Source organism: Pristiophorus japonicus, unplaced genomic scaffold, assembly GCF_044704955.1.
Source record: "Pristiophorus japonicus isolate sPriJap1 unplaced genomic scaffold, sPriJap1.hap1 HAP1_SCAFFOLD_697, whole genome shotgun sequence".
Lineage (NCBI taxonomy): Eukaryota > Metazoa > Chordata > Chondrichthyes > Pristiophoridae > Pristiophorus > Pristiophorus japonicus.
In genome coordinates this window covers 94474-112500 of record NW_027254610.1, presented here as the reverse complement: position 1 = coordinate 112500, position 18027 = coordinate 94474, and the positions used below count along the sequence as shown (strand labels likewise).

Below are 18027 nucleotides of genomic sequence, written 5' to 3'. Positions count from 1 at the left end.
GACGTTAAACCGAGACCCTATCTGCTCTCTCAGGTGGATGTAAAAGATCCCATGCCACTATTTCGAAGAAGAGCAGGGGAGTTCTCCCCGATGTCCTGGGGCCAATATTTATCACTCAACCAACATAACAAAAAGAGATGATCTGGGTCATTATCACAATGCTGTGTGCGGGAGCTTGCTGTGCGCAAATTGCCTGCCGCGTTTCCCACATTACAACAGTGACTGCACTCCAAAAAGTACTTCATTGGCTGTAAAGCGCTTTGGGACGTCCGGTGGTTGTGAACGACGCTGGAGAAATACATGTCTTTTTTTGAATGAAACCCTTTTGTTTCAGAACGATGCCTTCCTGAAGGACAACAGTAACGGAGCCCAGCGGGTGTTGGATGGTGTCAGCTGCATGATCCAGTCAGTCAGCGACTACAGCACCGGCCCAACCAAGGTGGTCACTGCCTGGCTCACTGATCAGGTGGCTCCTGCCTACTGGACCCCCAACTCCCAGATCACCGTGAGTCACTCCTAATACACCCACTATGTTTACACGGGATATACGGCACAGAAACAGGCCATTGGGCCCAACCAGTCCATGCCGGCGTTTGTGCTCCACTCGAGCCCCCTCCCGTCTTTCCTCATCGAAATCTATCGGCATAACCCTCTATTCCCTTCTCCCTCATGTGTTTATCCAGCCTCGCCTTAAATGCATCGATACTATTCGCCTCAACCCCTCCCTGTGGCAGTGAGTTCCACATTCTCACCGCTCTCTGGGTAAAGAAGTTTCTCCTGAATTCCCCATTGGATTTTTTGGTGACTATCTTTATATTGATGGCCTCTAGTTATGCTCTTCCCCACAAGTGGAAACATTCTCTCTCTCTATCCACTCCATCAAAACCTTTCCTCATTTTAAAGACCTCTATGAGGTCACCCCTCAGCCTTCTTTTTTCATGAGAAAAGAGACCCAGCCTGTTCATCCTTTCCTGATATGTATACCCTCGCATTTCTGGTATCATCCTCGTAAATCGTGTCTGCACCCTCTCCTGTGCCTCTATATCCTTTTTATAATATGGCGACCAGAACTGTACACGGTGCTCCCAGTGTGGTCTAACCAAGGTTCGATACAGGGTTAGCATAACTTCCCTACTTTTCACTTCTATCCCTCTAGAAATAAACCCGAGAATTCTGCCATTGTCATCAACCCAGAACCCAGGCCTCTCTAAGTCAGGTGCATGAGTGGGGAGGTGGGGCAGGGACATTGGTGGGGCATATCTCTCGTCTGTGAGTCAGAAGGTTGTGGGTTCAAGTCCCACTCCAGAGACTTGAGCATAAAAATCTAGTCTTCCAGTGCAGTGCTGCGGGAGTGCCGCTCTGTCGGAGGGGCGGTGCTGCGGGAGTGCCGCACTGTTGGAGGGGCCGTGCTGAGGGAGTGCCGCACTGTCGGAGGGGCAGTGCTGAGGGAGTGCCGCACTGTCGGAGGGGCAGTGCTGAGGGAGTGCCGCACTGTCGGAGGGGCAGTGCTGAGGGAGTGCCGCACTGTCGGAGGGGCAGTGGTGAGGGAGTGCCGCGCTGTCGGAGGGGCAGTGCTGAGGGAGTGCTGCACTGTCGGAGGGGGCAGTGCTGCGGGAGCGCCGCACTGTCGGAGGGGCAGTACTGAGGGAGTGCCGCACTGTCGGAGGGGCAGTACTGAGGGAGTGCCGCACTGTCGGAGGGGCAGTACTGAGGGAGTGCCGCACTGTCGGAGGGGCAGTACTGAGGGAGCGCCGCACTGTCGGAGGGGCGGTACTGAGGGAGCACCGCACTGTCGGAGGGGCAGTACTGAGAGAGCGCCGCACTGTCGGAGGGGCAGTACTGAGGGAGCACCGCACTGTCGGAGGGGCCGTCTTTCGGATGAGACGTGAAACCGAGGCCCCGTCTGCTCTCTCAGGTGGATGTAAAAGATCCCATGGCACTATTTTGAAGAAGAGCAGGAGAGTTCTCCCCGGTGTCCTGGGGCCAATATTTATCCCTCAATCAACATCACAAAAATACAGATTATCTGGTCATTATCACATTGCTGTGTGTGGGAGCTTGCTGTGCGCAAATTGACTGCTGCGTTTCCCACATTACAACAGTGACTACACTCCAAAAGTACTTCATTAGCTGTTAAAGGCTTTGGAACATCCTGAGGTTTTGAAAGGCGCTATAGAAATGCAAGTCTCTCTTTTGTTTCCCGCGACAATTATGAAAATCTCATACTGGCTACAAAGGGTACGTAGGACGGCAACACATTGCATTTATGTAGCGCCTGGAACATCCCGACAGTGCGGCGCTCCCTCAGCACTGCCCCTCCGACAGTGCGGCGCTCCCTCAGCACTGCCCCTCCGACAGTGCGGCGCTCCCTCAGCACTGCCCCTCCGACAGTGCGGCGCTCCCTCAGCACTGCCCCTCCGACAGTGCGGCGCTCCCTCAGCACTGCCCCTCCGACAGTGCGGCGCTCCCTCAGCACTGCCCCTCCGACAGTGCGGCGCTCCCTCAGCACTGCACTGGGAGAGTCAGCCAGTTGGTTGGATCTGGTGGGGGAATCTCGAACTTGGGGGCCTAGTTTCAGAATAAGGGGTCAGCCATTTGAAACGGAGATGAGGAGGAATTTCTTCTCTCAGAGGGGGGTGAACCTGTGGAATTCTCTGCCCCAGAGAGCTGTGGAGGCTGGGTCATTGAATATATTTAAGGTGGAGATAGACAGATTTTTGAACGATAAGGGAGTCGAGGGTTTTGGGGAGCGGGCAGGGAAGTGGAGTTGAGGCCAAGATCAGATCAGCCATGATCTTATTGAATGGCGGAGCAGGCTCGAGGGGCCGAATGGCCGACTCCTGCTCCGATTTCTGATGCTCTGTTACCTCGCCGTGTGCCGGCTCCCGATTAATACCCGACCTGGTTCCCCGCAGGTGTGCCACCGGTGCAAGAAGGCTTTCGAGGAAGGGGAACGCAAGCACCATTGCCGGTCATGCGGTGAAGGTTGCTGTGACACCTGCTCCGGCAAAACCATGCCGGTGCCGGAGCGGGGGTGGGGCAATGCCGCGGTGAGAGTGTGCAACGACTGTTTCAGAACAGGTGGGAACAGCACAGGTAATCGTCACTGACTTACACCACAGCATAAGGAATAGGAGCAGGAGTCGGCCATTCGGCCCCTCGAGCCTGCTCCGCCATTCAATGAGATCATGGCTGATCCGATCTTGGCCTCCGCTCCACTTCCCGGCCCGCTCCCCATAACCCTCGACTCCCTTATCGCCCAAAAATCTGTCTATCTCCACCTTAAATATATTCAATGACCCAGCCTCCACAGCTCCCTGGGGCAGAGAATTCCACAGATTCACCCCCCTCTGAGAGAAGAAATTCCTCCTCCATCTCAAATAGGCGACCCCTTATTCTGAAACAGTGCCCCCCCCACCCCCAGTTCTAGATTCCCCCACGAGGGGGAACATCCTCTCTGCATCTAACCTGTCAAAGCCCCCTCAGAATCTTCTACGTTTCAATAAGTTCACCTCTCATTCTTCTAAACTCCAATGAGTACAGGCCCAACCTGCTCAACTTTTCCTCCATAAGTCTTCATTGTCTTCTGTTCAGCTGGGGCCAAGTCTCCAAGTCTACAGTGTATCTCGCCGACCTTGCCATGTGTACGGTAAGCCTGACCATCAGCGAGGTCATCGCGACCCCGCCCGCCCGCCCCCCCCGAGGTAGCATTGTAGAATTGTGCCCCGTCAAGGCAACTTTGAGATGCCACACGTCCATGGCCGTCTCCCTGGCGGCCATGGCTAAACCTTCTCCCGGGCAGCAGAAGGCTTCCCTCGGAGGGAACCGCAGGGTAGTGGTAACGTTACTCGACCAGTGATCCAGAGGCCTGGCCTAATGACGATCCCCGCCACGTGTCGAGGGACTGGAGAGTTCTGCCGCGATTTGGCCGCTAATCCTGGAGTTGTTGACCCAAGGCTTGGTCGACAAAGTAGGTTTTGAGGAGCGTCTTAAAGGTGGAGAGGTTAAGGGTCAAAACATACAGGAACAGTAGCATAGCGGTAATGTCACGGGACCAGTAATCCCGAGGCCTGGACTGATGATCCCGAGACCCGAGTTCAAATCCCACCAGGGCTCGCGAGTGCTAGCGCGCTTGGCCGCTTATCCTGGTGATATTGACCACAAGCTCGGTCAAAGAGGTAGATCTTAAGGGCATAAGATATAGGAGTAGGAGTAGGCCATTCGGCCCCTCGAGCCTGCTCCGCCATTTAATTCGATCATAGTTGATCCGATCATGGACTCGGGTCCATTTCCCTGCCCGCCCCCTTAATTAGAAACTCTCTATCTCTGTCTTAAATTTATTCAATGTCCCAGCTTCCACAGCTCTCTGAGGCAGCGAATTCCACAGATTTACAACCCTCTGAGAGAAGAAATTCCTCCTCATCTCAGTTTTAAATGGGCGGCCCCTTATTCTAAGATTATGCCCCCTAGTTCTAGTCTCTCCCATCAGCGGAGAAGGAGCATCTTAAAAGCAAGAGAGAGGTTAAGGGTCAAAACATAGTGGTGATGTCATTGGACCAGTAATCCCGAGGCCTGGGCTAATGATCTGGAGACCCGAGTTCAAATCCCACCCCGGGCAGCCGGGGAATTTAAATTCAGTTAATTAAATAAATCTGGAATTAAAAAGCCAGTGTCAGTAATGGTGAGCATGAAACTATCGGATTGTCGTAAAAACCTATCGGGTTCACTAATGTCCCTTGAGGGAAGGAAATCTGCCGCCCTTGCCCGGTCTGGCCAATATGTGACTCCAGACCCACAGCAATGTGGTTGGCTCTTAACTGCCCCCTGAAATGGCCCAGCGAGACACTTGGTTGTTGAAGGACAATTCGGGATGGGCAATAAATGCCGGCCTTGCCAGCCCCGTCACATCCCGTGAATGAATTTTTAAAAAATAATAGAGGAAAGACGGAATGAAATCCAAACAGTGGTCAGTGGAAAACTTTTGGTCCTTTCGGTCTCGAGGACGAGGATTCCACGGAGATTCACATCACACTTAACGCACTCCAGGAGTCTCGTCTCTTTCCCCCGAACCGAAGCTGGTTTAACCCGAGACCAATAGTTTTGGTCCGAGTTCTCCATCTCTGCCGGTCCCTCCATCACCGTCAACGCTCCACGATCTCCGGGCACCTCCGATTTTCACCGCTCGCCCATTGGGGGGGCCAATCAAGCGCCGAGAATGGCCCGTGTCTGTCCGGTGAATTCCAGGTCCAACAAGGGGCACCGAGGGTAACCACAGCCACCTTCGATGCCTCGATTTGCGGCCTTGGCTGAGCACAGGTAACCCAGCACAGGTCAGGGGTCAGACGTGGGATCTTCGCAGGTGATCACATCGGTAGCCAATCGCGCATTGGCCGTTTCTGGCCAATCAGCGAGCTAGGTTGGCCTTGAGCCACAGAAGCACAGGCGACATGATGATAAACCTTTTTACGCGGCGAGTGGTTAGGATCTGGAATGCGCTGCCTGAGAGGGTGGTGGAGGCAGACTCAATCGCGGCTTTCAAAAGGGAGTTGGATAAGTCCCTGAAGGAAAAATATTAGCAGGGCTACGGGGAAAGGGCGGGGGAGGGGGACTGGCTGAGGTGCTCGTGCAGAGAGCCGGCACGGGCTCGATGGGCCGAATGGCCTCCGTCCGTGCTGTAACCGTTCTGTGATTCTTGAGGTCAATTAACAGTGCAATTATAAATCCTTGCACACTCACACCAACATTTTGGTGATTGGAGAAAAAATATTTTTAAAGACAAACTTACACTTATATAGCGACTTTCACAACCTTAGGACGTCCCAAAGCGCTTTACAGCCAATGAAGCACTTTTGGAGTGTAGTCACTGTTGTATTGTGGGACACGCGGCTGCCAATTTGCGCACAGCAAGCTCCCACAAACATCAATGTGATAATGACTGGATAATCTGTTTTTTTTTTAGTGATGTTGGTTGAGGGATAAATATTGGCCCCAGGACACCGGGGAGAACTCCCCTGCTCTTTTTGGAAATAGTGCCACGGGATCTTTTACATCCAGCTGAGGGGGCAGACAGGGCCTTCGTTAGACTGCCCCTCGGCCCCGCCCCTCCGACAGCGCGGCGCTCCCTCGGCCCCGCCCCTCCGACCGCGCGGCGCTCCCTCGGCCCCGCACTGCGAGTGTCGGCCTGGATTTGGTGCTCAAATCCCTGGAGTGGGACTTGAACCCACAACCTTCTGACTCGAGGATTCATGGCAGTGTACACACAGTAGATCGCAGATAATGCTGTACTGTTCCTTTTTGGAGAATCTCATTCATGGGGACCCGTGACGCTGCCTTGTTTGAGTCGAGGGTTCTCTGTAGCTGTGCAGACGCTGAGTGTTGGAGAGGAAGTTGCCCTCATTAAGCGGAGAGATTGATCAAGCCTGGCTGGCAGCTGTGGTGTATAACTGATGAACTGGGACAGCCTCTAAGTGCTTACATTGATAAAATGACCAAATCAATTGATTGAATGCAACGAGCCACTAACAAGTGTCGTTGGCTGGGGCAGTGACTGGCGGGTTCAAGCTGGCCCAGCCCGTAGTCCCCGAGGAAAAGATCGACCCGCTGGAACCCGCCCTCTCCGTCCCTCACAGCAGAAGCTCGAGGGTGAGTAAACCCTTCCCAGACATTCTTTATTCATTCCCTGGGATGTGAGCCTTGCAGCCAATAGTTACAGCACACAAGGAGGCCATTTGGCCCATCGAGCCCGTTTTCAAAACTTGTTGCGTGTAACGTAGATACATGTTCAAAAATCGGAACCCGAGGATACGTATGGCTCAGCTCTGTACCTGTGCCATTCCCTGGCTATTAGACTACAGACTCTCTGCAGGAACACCTCAGCCAGTCTCACTCCCCCCGCCCTTTCCCCGGAGCCCGGCAATTTATTTTTCCTCCAGGTATTTATCCAACTCCCTTTTGAAAGCCGCGATTGAGTCTGCCTCCACCACCCTCTCAGGCAACGCATTCCAGATCCTAACCACTCGCCGCGTAAAAACGTTTTCCCTCGTGTCGCCTTTCTGCCAATCGCCTTAAATCTGTGTCCCTCTGGTTCCCGACCCTTCCACCAATGGGAAGAGTTTCTCTCTCTCTCTACTCTGTCCAGACCCCTCATGATTTTGAACACCTCGATCAAATCCCCTCTCAACCTTCTCCGCTCCAAGGAGCACCACCCCGGCTTCTCCAGTCTCCCCCCGTCACTGAAGTCCCTCATCCCTGGAACCATTCTGGTAAATCTCCCCTGCGCCCTCTCTAAGGCCTTCACATCCTTCCTAAAGTACGGGGCCCAGAATTGGACACAATACTCCAGCCGAACCCGTGTTTTATACAGGTTCAAAATGGCTGCCAAATTGACCAAGGTAGCCATGGTTACTGCACTTTGATCAGGTTTTTGGGGAGGAGGGGGTTACAATCCCTGCCGCTTGTCGAGGGGCTCGCGAGTGCTAGCGCGCTTGGCCGCTAATCCTGGCGATATTGACCACAAGCTTGGTCAAAGAGGTAGATCTTAAGGGCATAAGATACAGGAGCAGGAGTAGGCCATACGGCCCCTCGAGCCTGCTCCGCCATTTAATACGATCGTGGCTGATCCGATCAGGGGCTCAGCTCCATTTCCCTGCCCGCCCCCTTAATTAGAAACTCTCTATCTCTGTCTTAAATTTACTCAATGTCCCAGCTTCCACAGCTCTCTGGGGCAGCGAATTCCACAGATTTACAACCCTCTGAGAGAAGAAATTCCTCCTCATCTCAGCTTTAAATGGGCGGCCCCTTATTCTAAGATTATGCCCCCCTAGTTCTAGTCTCCCCCATCAGCGGAGAAGGAGCGTCTTAAAGCCGAGAGAGAGGTTAAGGGTCAAAACATAGTGGTGATGTCATTGGACCAATAATCCCGAGGCCTGGGCTAAAGATCCGGAGACCCGAGTTCAAATCCCACTCCGGGCAGCCGGGAATTTATATTCGGTTAATTAAATAAATCTGGAATTAAAAAGCCAGTGTCGGTAATGGTGAACATGAAACTATCGGGATTGTCGTAAAAACCCATCGGGTTCACTAATGTCCCTTTATCGGGAAGGAAATCTGCCGCCCTTACCCGGTCTGGCCGATATGTGACTCCAGACCCACAGCAGTGTGGTTGACTGCCGATGAAATGGCCCTCGAGGGGCGATTAGCGGACGGGCAATAAACGGCGACCTTGCCAGCAATGCCCACATCCCGTGAAGGAATAATATATATATATTTTTTTTAAAGTTCTGCAGGCCCTGGCGAGTTTACCAGCGCGCGGGACACCGGGAGTATCACAGGCACTGTGGGGAGAGGGGTTTGTGGAGCGCGATCGGGCGCTATACAAATGCAGATCTGTCTTTAGGGGAATTGGACCGACTCACTGTGTTCCCTTCACTGGACTGAATTGCGTTGCAGGCAAGGAGCTGGAGGCGGCCAGAGAGGGCAAAGGATTACTGGCCCGAAGGATCACCGAGGTGGCTCAAAGCACGCTGGATGTGATGACTTCGGCGGTCGAATATCCCCTCGGTAGGTACCGCCCGCTGTCCGCTCCCGGGTGCGTACAGTCGCTCTGGGTTATAAGCTGCACCCACTTTGTGCCCGGAGGGTGCAGAGGTGGGTTCGGAGGGTCCGCTAGCAGATCTCCCGTGGTGTTGCTCACCCTCCCTGCGGATTAGCCCACAGAGCGTCGGCAAGGGTCGCTGATTGGAAATTCTCCGCCAGTGACGTTTGGCCACTTGCGAAGTGGGCTTTGATTGGCTCAAAATTCCCCAGCAACCAATCACGGTATGCGATGACTTGTTTCAAAACTTGCTACGTGAAACGTAGATACATGTTCAAAAATCGGAACCCGGGGATACGTTTGGCTAGGCTCTGTGACTGTGCCATTCCTGGCTATTAGACTACAGAAGGCCTCGCAGCTCGATCCGGTCCGGTCCCAGCATCGGTGGATAGCCACGAACACGAGCATTGTATTCAGCGTGGAGCCCCTGGATAAAGAGCAGGCGATGTTTTATATATTACGCCCCCCGCAATCCGAGACTAATTGTAGTTCTCCTCCGCTGATCGAGAGCAGCGAACTCGGGAGGGACTGGGAATGGAACCTGGGACCTATCGGGAGGGTTGTGGGAAAAGTACATGAACAGCGAGATGGTCTGTCGGTAAGTAATTGAATGTAGGCATGGACTGGTTGGGCCCAATGGCCTGTTTCTGCGCCGCATATCCTGTGTAGTATAATGGCACCTTGCTGTGGCTCACTGGGCAGCACTCTCGCCTCTTGAGTCAGAAGGTCGTGGGTTCGAGTCCCACTCCAGGGACTTGGGAACATAAGCCAGTGCTGAGCGAGTGCCGCACTGTCGGAGGGGCAGTGCTGAGCGAGTGCCGCACTGTCGGAGGGGCAGTGCTGAGGGAGCGGCGCACTGTCGGAGGGGCAGTGCTGAGGGAGCGCCGCACTGTCGGAGGGGCAGTACTGAGGGAGCGGCGCACTGTCGGAGGGGCAGTGCTGAGGGAGCGCCGCACTGTCGGAGGGGCAGTACTGAGGGAGTGCCGCACTGTCGGAGGGGCAGTACTGAGGGAGCGCCGCACTGTCGGAGGGGCAGTACTGAGGGAGTGCCGCACTGTCGGAGGGGCAGTACTGAGGGAGCGCCGCGCTGTCGGAGGGGCAGTACTGAGGGAGCGCCGCACTGTCGGAGGGGCAGTACTGAGGGAGCACCGCACTGTCGGAGGGGCAGTGCTGAGGGAGCGCCGCACTGTCGGAGGGGCAGTATGTCGGTGCGAGGAGGCTAACTAACGCCTGTTGTTCCCTGGCTGTTGGTGTTTTGCAGGGTTTGTGAAGGACGTGGCCAGGCCCGATTACTGGGTGCCGGATCACAAGCTGGTAACGTGTTGGCGTTGCGAGATGCCCTTCAGCGTCAAGACGGCCAAGCACCATTGCCGGGCCTGTGGCCTAGGCTTCTGCGGCCCGTGTTCCCCGGAGCTGAGACCGGTGCCCTCTCGGGGCTGGGACCACCCGGTCAGGGTGTGCGTGGACTGCGGCCAGAAGAAAGGGGAGCTTTGAAGACCCCTCCCCCCCCCACCGCCTCCCACCGGCCCCTCCGCAAATATACCCGCGGCACGTGTGGAGAGGAACGAGAAACCCTGACGACAATTCTCCTCACTCTTTGATTCCAGGAAGGACATCCCCTGTCCCCCCCCCTTCCCCTTCCGCCCTTCCAGAGCCCCCCCCCCCCACCCGTAAATAAACTCAGCGTGCAGCCGAGGCCTGGTGTAGTGAATCGGGAGGCCTTGCTCGGACAGGGCTTAACCACGCCAGGTCGAAGGTCGGCGGCCGGAGCTTTTGTTGCATGACGACCCCCCCACCCCCCGGGGTCCGGTCTGGCTCCACCCCCCCCCCTGCCCCCCCTTGCGCTCCCGCCATTGGTCGCCCAACACGTACGTCTTCGCCATGCCCCGCCCCCCCCCCAACTCGCCGACCAATCGGGATGTGGGCAAACTCTCTGTTCCCTGATTGGGCGATTCTCGACTTCCCGGTATTTTTACACGTCAAGTGATTTTTAAAAAAATAATTAATAAGCGAGAGTGTTCAATGAGAATTTTTTAAAGCCCGTTTTTTAATTTTTAGTGCCCGTTTTCTCCTAGGTTTTGCTCCCCGCAGTGTCCCGGGCGTTCAAACTTCAATCTTGGAGACTCCTGGCCCATCCCGAATATTATATTATTCTCAGGATAAGGGGTCGGCCATTTAGGACTGAGAGGAGGAGGAGGAATTTCTTCACTCAGAGGGTGGTGTATCTTTGGAATTCTCTGCCCCAGAGGGCTCTGGAGGTTCAGTCGTTGAGTGTATTCAAGGCTGAAATCGAGAGATTTTGGATATTAAAGGAATCGAGGGATATGGGGATCGGGCAGGAAAGTGGAGTTAAGGTCGAAGATCAGCCGTGATCTCATTGAATGGCGGAGCGGGCTCGAGGGGCCGAATGGCCGACTCCTGCTCCTATTTCTTATGTTCCTAATTCAGGAGTTATTAAGTAGCTATTAGGTTGCTCTGTGTCTGAGGGGGGAGAACGATTCACACCCCGCCCACCCCCCTCCCAAAAAAGGAAGGTTAGTAATCACCCACTAACTGATACCAGCAAACCACAAGATAGAATTCTAGGAAGAGGAGGAGGCCATTCAGCCCCTCGAGCCTGCCCTGCCGTTCAATGATCTCTCGACCGATCTGTATCTCGACTCCATCCGCCCGCTGTGGCTCCCTCGCCCTCAGTACCATTGGCCCATGGTTACGGTGTGAAAAGCAGTTCAGACCCTCCCTTTATTTTGTTTTCGGTAGGCGACCCGATCAGCAATTTGAAAGGCCCATTTGGAACCGTGAATCACACAACGGTCACAACACAGGAGGAGGCCGTTCGTCCCGTCGAGCCCGTGCCGGCTCTCTGCAGGAACACCTCAGCCAGTCCCGCTCCCCCCGCCCTTTCCCCGTAGCCCTGCAAAACATTGTCCTTCAGGGACTTATCCAACTCCCTTTTGAAAGCCACGATTGAGTCTGCCTCCATCACCCTCTCAGGCAGCGCATTCCAGATCCTAACCACTCGCTGCGTCAAAAGGTTATCCCTCGTGTCGTCTTTCTGCCAATCGCCTTAAATCTGTGTCCCTCTGGTTCTCGACCCTTCCGCCAATGAGAACAGCTTCTCTCGATCTACTCTGTCCAGACCCCTCATGATGTTTGAACACCTCGATCAAATCTCTCGACCTTCTCTGCTCCAAGGAGAACAACCCCGGCTTCTCCAGTCTATCCACGTCCCTCGTCCCTGGAATCGTTCTGGTAAATCTTTTCCGCACCCTCTCTAAGGCCTTCACATCCTTCCTAAAGTCCGGCGCCCAGAACTGGACACAATACTCCAGTTGGGGCCGATCCTGTGTTTTTATACGGGTTCGTCTGAAGCAGAGTGATTTGAAACGATGTAAAAGCAGTTTTGCGCCAGCAGAGGGCGCTGTGAGGTGTACCTGGCCCACAGGTGGTCTCTGCTCCCGATACCTGGATCCTGCAGCAGTGAATCCCGAGAGAGCAATTGGACCATCGCCTCGGGAACTGCATACCTGTCGCAATTCTGGACCACTATCTTGCCCTCTTCTCCCTCGCCTCCCCCCCCCCAAAGCATGTTTCGAATTGTTCGTTCTGTCTTAAGTCGCTCTCTCACAATTTCTACGTTTTTAAACCCATATTAAGAGGAGACAGACCTGGTATCGATACTTCCAATTAAAATACACACACACACACACACACACACAATCGCTGCTTCCTGTAGCCTCAGCCGCTGTGGTACCGAGCCACACGGCCCTGAGCTCCACCCCGATTGGTGCTAAATTAGCGTAGCGCACTCCAGTGTTAAGTTGAGTCTGTAACTTTTTTTTCAATATTGGGATGTGGGCATCACTGGCAAGGCTGGCATTTCTTGCCCATGCCTCGGTGCCCTGAGCAGGTGGGTGAGTGAGTCTCGCTGGGCCATTTCAGAGGGCAGTCGACCACAATGCTGTGGGTCTGGAGTCACATATTGGCCAGACCGGGTAAAACATAGAAACATAGAAAATAGGTGCAGGAGTAGGCCATTCGGCCCTTCGAGCCTGCACCGCCATTCAATATGATCATGGCTGATCATGCAACTTCAGTACCCCACTCCTGCTTTCTCTCCATACCCCTTGATCCCTTTAGCCGTAAGGGCCACTTCTAACTCCCTTTTGAATATATCTAACGAACTGGCCTCAACAACTTTCTGTGGTAGAGAATTCCACAGGTTCACAATTCTCTGAGTGAAGAAGTTTCTCCTCATCTCGGTCCTAAATGGCTCACCCCTTATCCTTAGACTGTGACCCCTGGTTCTGGACTCCCCCAACATCGGGAACATTCTTCCTGCATCTAACCTGTCCAATCCCGTCAGAATTTTATATGTTTCTATGAGATTCCCTCTCATTCTTCTAAACTCCAGTGAATATAAGCCCAGTCGATCCAGTCTTTCTTCATATGTCAGTCCTGCCATCCCGGGAATCAGTCTGGTGAACCTTCGCTGCACTCCCTCAATAGCAAGAATGGCCTTCCTCCGATTAGGAGATCAAAACTGTACACAATACTCCAGGTGAGGCTTCACCAAGGACGGCAGATTTCCTTCCCTAAAGGATATTAGTGAACCCGATGGGTTTTTACGAGCTTCATGCTCACCATTACTGACGCTGGCTTTTTAATTCCGGATTTATTTAATTAACTGAATTTAAATTCCCCAGCTGCCGTGGTGGGATTTGAACTCTGGTCTCCGGATCATCAGTCCGGGCCTCGGGATTACTGGTCCAGTGACATCACCACTATGCTACTGTTTCCCGTATGTTTGACCCTTAACCTCTCCCTCTTTCCTCTTTTAAGACGCTCCTTAAAACCTACCTCATCATCCAGGCTTGTGGTCATTATCTCCAGGATTAGCGGCCAAATCTCCCCAGAACTCTCGAGCCCCATCGACAAGCTCCCCCACCCCCGACCTTATTGAATGCTGTAACTATGGCTACCTGGTGAATTTGCTGTTTTAAAACTAAATTCAAATTTGCAGACTCCCGTGGTGGGGTTTGAACTCGCGATCTCTGGATCACTAGTCCTGTAACATAACCTCTACACCACCGTACATAGAAGCAGTAGTAGGCCATTCGGCCCCTCTAGTCTGTACCACCATTCAATATGATCATGGCTGATCCTCTATCTCAACACCATATTCCCGCTTTTTCCCCATACCCCTTGATGCCTTTTGTTTCTAGAAATCTATCCACCTCCCTCTTAAATATATTCAGTGACTTGGCCTCCACAGCCTTCTGTGGTAGAGAATTCCACAGGTTCACCTCCCTCTGAGTGAAAACATTTCTCCTCATCTCGGTCCTAAATTTCCTCCCCCGTATCCTGAGACTGTGCCCCCTTGTTCTAGACTTCCCAGCCCCGGGGAAACATCCTCCCCGCATCCAGTCTGTCCAACCCCGTCAGAATTTTATACGTTTCAATGAGATCCCCTCTCATTCTTCTAAACTCTAGTGAATACAGGCCCAGTCGACCCAATCTCTCCTCATACGACAGTCCTGCCATCCCAGGAATCAGTCTGGTGAACCTTCGCTGCACTCCCTCTATGGCAAGTGTATCCTTCCTTAGGTAAGGAGACCAAAACTGCACACAATACTCCAGGTGCGGTCTCACCAAGGCCCTCTGGGAGCGATGGTACTGCCAGCAGTACCATCACTTTGCAGCCTCGAGCTAGGACGGAGCATCACCCAAGATTCTGGCTCCCGCTTAACCCGGTAAGGAAGGTGCGTATCTGAGCGCCTTGGCGTGAGATCACGACCAGGCTGGGGTGTGTGAGGCTCCCCTTGGTTGAGCAGCCCATTGACTCTCATTGCCCATGCTCCGATATGGAGAAGGACCTGGTGGATGACCATTGGACCCAAGGCAAAAGTTGAGGCGAGGAGTGGAGGGAAATTGAGTTTGGGGGAAAGGGAGGTGAAGAGAGAGGCAATGATTTATTTTTTATTCATTCTGGGTGGTGTGGGTGTTCCTGGAAAGTCATTTATTGTCCCTCCACCATTGCCCTATGAGAAGGTGCTTCAAATCTCCAACTATTGCCCAACCCAAAGGCTTCGCCAAATGGGGCATCTCTTCGTTTGCATTTGAGCTCAAACGTCCCGACCAGCCACGATGCTTCCGGTGAAACCTGGCTGGACCAGATCCGAAAGCTGGTCTCTCCCCGATGGGGACTTTGTCTCTGTCGCCGGTTGTAGGCGTTTGGGGGAGGCCCCAGTCCACGACCTTGTGAATAATCAGGCCTGGTCCTGAGCTAGGCCACTTGTCCAACCCTTCAACCTCCATGTCCAGTGCCACTCCTTGGGAGATTCCTGCCCGGGCCGATGGGAGAACGGAAGATTAATGTTCCCACTCTAATGTGCTTAGCAACTATCACTACTGATCATCAAAAACAATGTCATGTGACAGGAAATGCTCTAAGTTTTGTACCACATGACAGGAAGGCCTACTAACTAACCAGGGACCTTTAACCTTTTAAATATTGTGGGTTTGGGCTTGTCCTAAATGAACCATGCGGTACATTTCTGAGCCGCGCGGACCAGGAATATCCCAGGTCTGGGCCGAATGGCCTGCCATTTGATCCCTAAATTAGTTATGTTCACGGGCTTGGCACTGAAGGCTCTGGAACTGATCATCCTTGGGGAGGGAGTGGGGGAGGTTATAAATACAAAAGGATTCTCAGTCCAGATCGCCCCAGCCTCTGACGGAATGTGCGGACATTTGGCAAGGATAGGATTGTGATGCTCCCCATGGTTGAAGAGCCCACTGGTTCTCGCTGGCCAGAACCGCACATGGGGAATGGCTGAGGCAGCGCAGCCCGACATGTGGTTCGAGTATCCCATGGGGGAGGGGGGTGGGGGAGGCGAGTGAGTGCCTTCGGAAGGAAAGGCAGACCTTTTAGAAACAGTGAGCAACATTAGCGTTGTATTTTATACATCAGAGTGAACGTTGACACAACTGTGTCTGCCAATGAGCAGGAGATGGGCCAGGACTTGTGCTTATAATTTGCTCACAAATTAAAACAAACAGGATCTATTTCTTCAAACTGCAGCAAAATTAAAACAAACAGGATCTATTTCTCCAAATGCAGCAAAATTAAAACAAACAGGGTCTATTTCTTCAAACTGCAGCAAAATTAAAACAAACAGGGTCTATTTCTTCAAACTGCAGCAAAATTAAAACAAACAGGATCTATTTTTTTCAAACTGCAGCCAAATTAAAACAAACAGGATCTATTTCTTCAAACTGCAGCCAAATTAAAACAAACAGAATCTATTTCTTCAAACTGCAGCCAAATTAAAACAAACAGGGTCTATTTCTTCAAACTGCAGCCAAATTAAAACAAACAGGATCTATTTCTTCATACTGCAGCAAAATCTCCCAATTGCAGCGGAATTATTTCACCAGCAAACTGCAGACCGTGGAGGGTATATATAAATGCAGTTTGTTATTGTTAGATACGTAAATGCAAATTCTGTGCATAAACTTGATCCCAGTCACAGCGGGCGGGCTCCGGGCAAGGGAGAAGGGCTCCGTTGTGGCCGATATACTATCCGAGAAATGTGTTGGGGGGGACCCACTCGGTTTAACACTACAGTGCAGTCCATGCGACCAAATGACAATAGATTTTATACTTTAATAGTCTGACCCTTCTAATAAAGTAGAACTACTGTATAACTCATTAAAAAACTGAGATTTCAACTCTGAGGTTTGCCGTGTTTGGTTTGTGTTGTTGCACCAGCGATTTTCAACACGTAGACTTTCTAAAGAGCAGAGGGGGGGGGTGGGGGGAATTGATTAGATCGCTCTCCCAAAGAGCCGGTACAGGTAGGACGGGCTGAATGGCCTCCCGCACTCTGTTATTCTGTGTTACAGCTGAACAGTTTATGAGCAGGAACCAAGCCAGGGAACGTAGCAACAGGAGGAGGCCATTCAGCCCCTCGAACCTGTTTTTTAAAACATTCGTTTTCGGGATGTGTGACTGTCGCTGGCAAAGGCCCGGCATTTATTGCCCGTCCCTAATTGCCCCTCGAGAAGGTGGTGGTGAGCCGCCTTCTTGAACCGCTGCAGTCCGTGTGGTGAAGGTGCTCCCACACAGTGCTGTTAGGGAGGGAGTTCCAGGATTGTGACCCAGCGACGATGAAGGAACGGCCGATATATTTTAAGGTCGGGAAGGTGTGTGACGCGAAGGTGGTGGTGTTCCCATGCACCTGCTGCCCTGTTCCGCCATTCAATGAGATCGCGGCTAAAGGAGGGCGGGGAGAGATGAAGTGACGGACTTAATGACTGAAGGGTCCTTTCACCAGGCAAGGCCTTACTACAGGACTTACAATTACCGGAGTTAGTGGGGCCTGGATTCCTGCTCCCTACTGCTGCCCTATCAGTGGGGCAGTGCTGAGGGAGCGCCACACTGTTGGAGGGGCAGTACTGAGGGAGCGCCGCACTGTCGGAGGGGCAATGCTGAGGGAGCGCCGCACTGTCGGAGGGGCAGTACTGAGGGAGCGCCGCACTGTCGGAGGGGCAGTGCTGAGGGAGCGCCGCACTGTCGGAGGGGCAGTGCTGAGGGAGCGCCGCACTGTCGGAGGGGCAGTGCTGAGGGAGCGCCGCACTGTCGGAGGGGCAGTGCTGAGGGAGCGCCGCACTGTCGGAGGGGCAGTGCTGAGGGAGCGCCGCACTGTCGGAGGGTCAGTGCTGAGGGAGTGCCGCACTGTCGGAGGGGCCGTCTTTCGCATGAGACGTTAAACCGAGGCCCCGCCTGAACATGAACAGAACATAGGAGCAGGAGTCGGCCATTCGGCCCCTCGAGCCTGCTCCACCATTCAATGAGATCACGGCTGATCTTCGACCTCAACTCCACTTTCCCGCCCGATCCCCATATCCCTCGATTCCCTTAATATCCAAAAATCTATCGATCTCAGCCTTGAATATACTCAACGACTGAGCCTCCACAGCCCTCTGGGGCACAGAATTCTAAAAGATTCACCACCCTCTGAGTGAAGAAGTTTCTCCTCATCTCAGTCCTAAATGGCCGACCCCTTATCCTGGGACTGTGACCCCTGGTTCTAGACTCCCCAGCCCGGGGGGGAAACATCCTCCCTGCATCTACCCTGTCAAGCCCTGTAAGAATGTTGTATGTTTCAATGAGATCACCTCTCATTCTTCTAAACTCGAGAGAATATCGGCCTACTCAATCTCTCTTCGTGGAATAGTCTGCTCTCTCAGGTGGATGTAAAAGATCCCATGACACTATTTCGAAGAAGAGCAGGGGGAGTTCTCCCCGGTGTCCTGGGCCCAATATTTATCCCTCCGCCAACATCACTAAAACAGATGATCTGGTCATTATCACGTTGCTGTTTGTGGGAGCTTGCTGTGCGCTGGTTGAAGTCGAGCTCTGCGTGAGC

At 53.2% G+C, this 18027-nt stretch overlaps 1 protein-coding gene across 1 annotated transcript in view; it reads left to right on the top strand.

The window, feature by feature from the left end:
• LOC139256206 (zinc finger FYVE domain-containing protein 1-like) overlaps nt 1–16327 on the top strand; it is a 24050-nt gene extending 7723 nt beyond the window's left edge. Inside the window, exons 2-5 of the mRNA XM_070874156.1 lie at nt 335–505; nt 2916–3096; nt 8449–8559; nt 9855–16327. Of these exons, the coding sequence (XP_070730257.1) occupies nt 335–505; nt 2916–3096; nt 8449–8559; nt 9855–10087 (696 nt within the window). The 3' untranslated portion in view covers nt 10088–16327. The remainder of the gene's footprint in view (nt 1–334; nt 506–2915; nt 3097–8448; nt 8560–9854) is intronic.
• The last annotated feature ends 1700 nt before the right edge of the window (nt 16328–18027 follow it).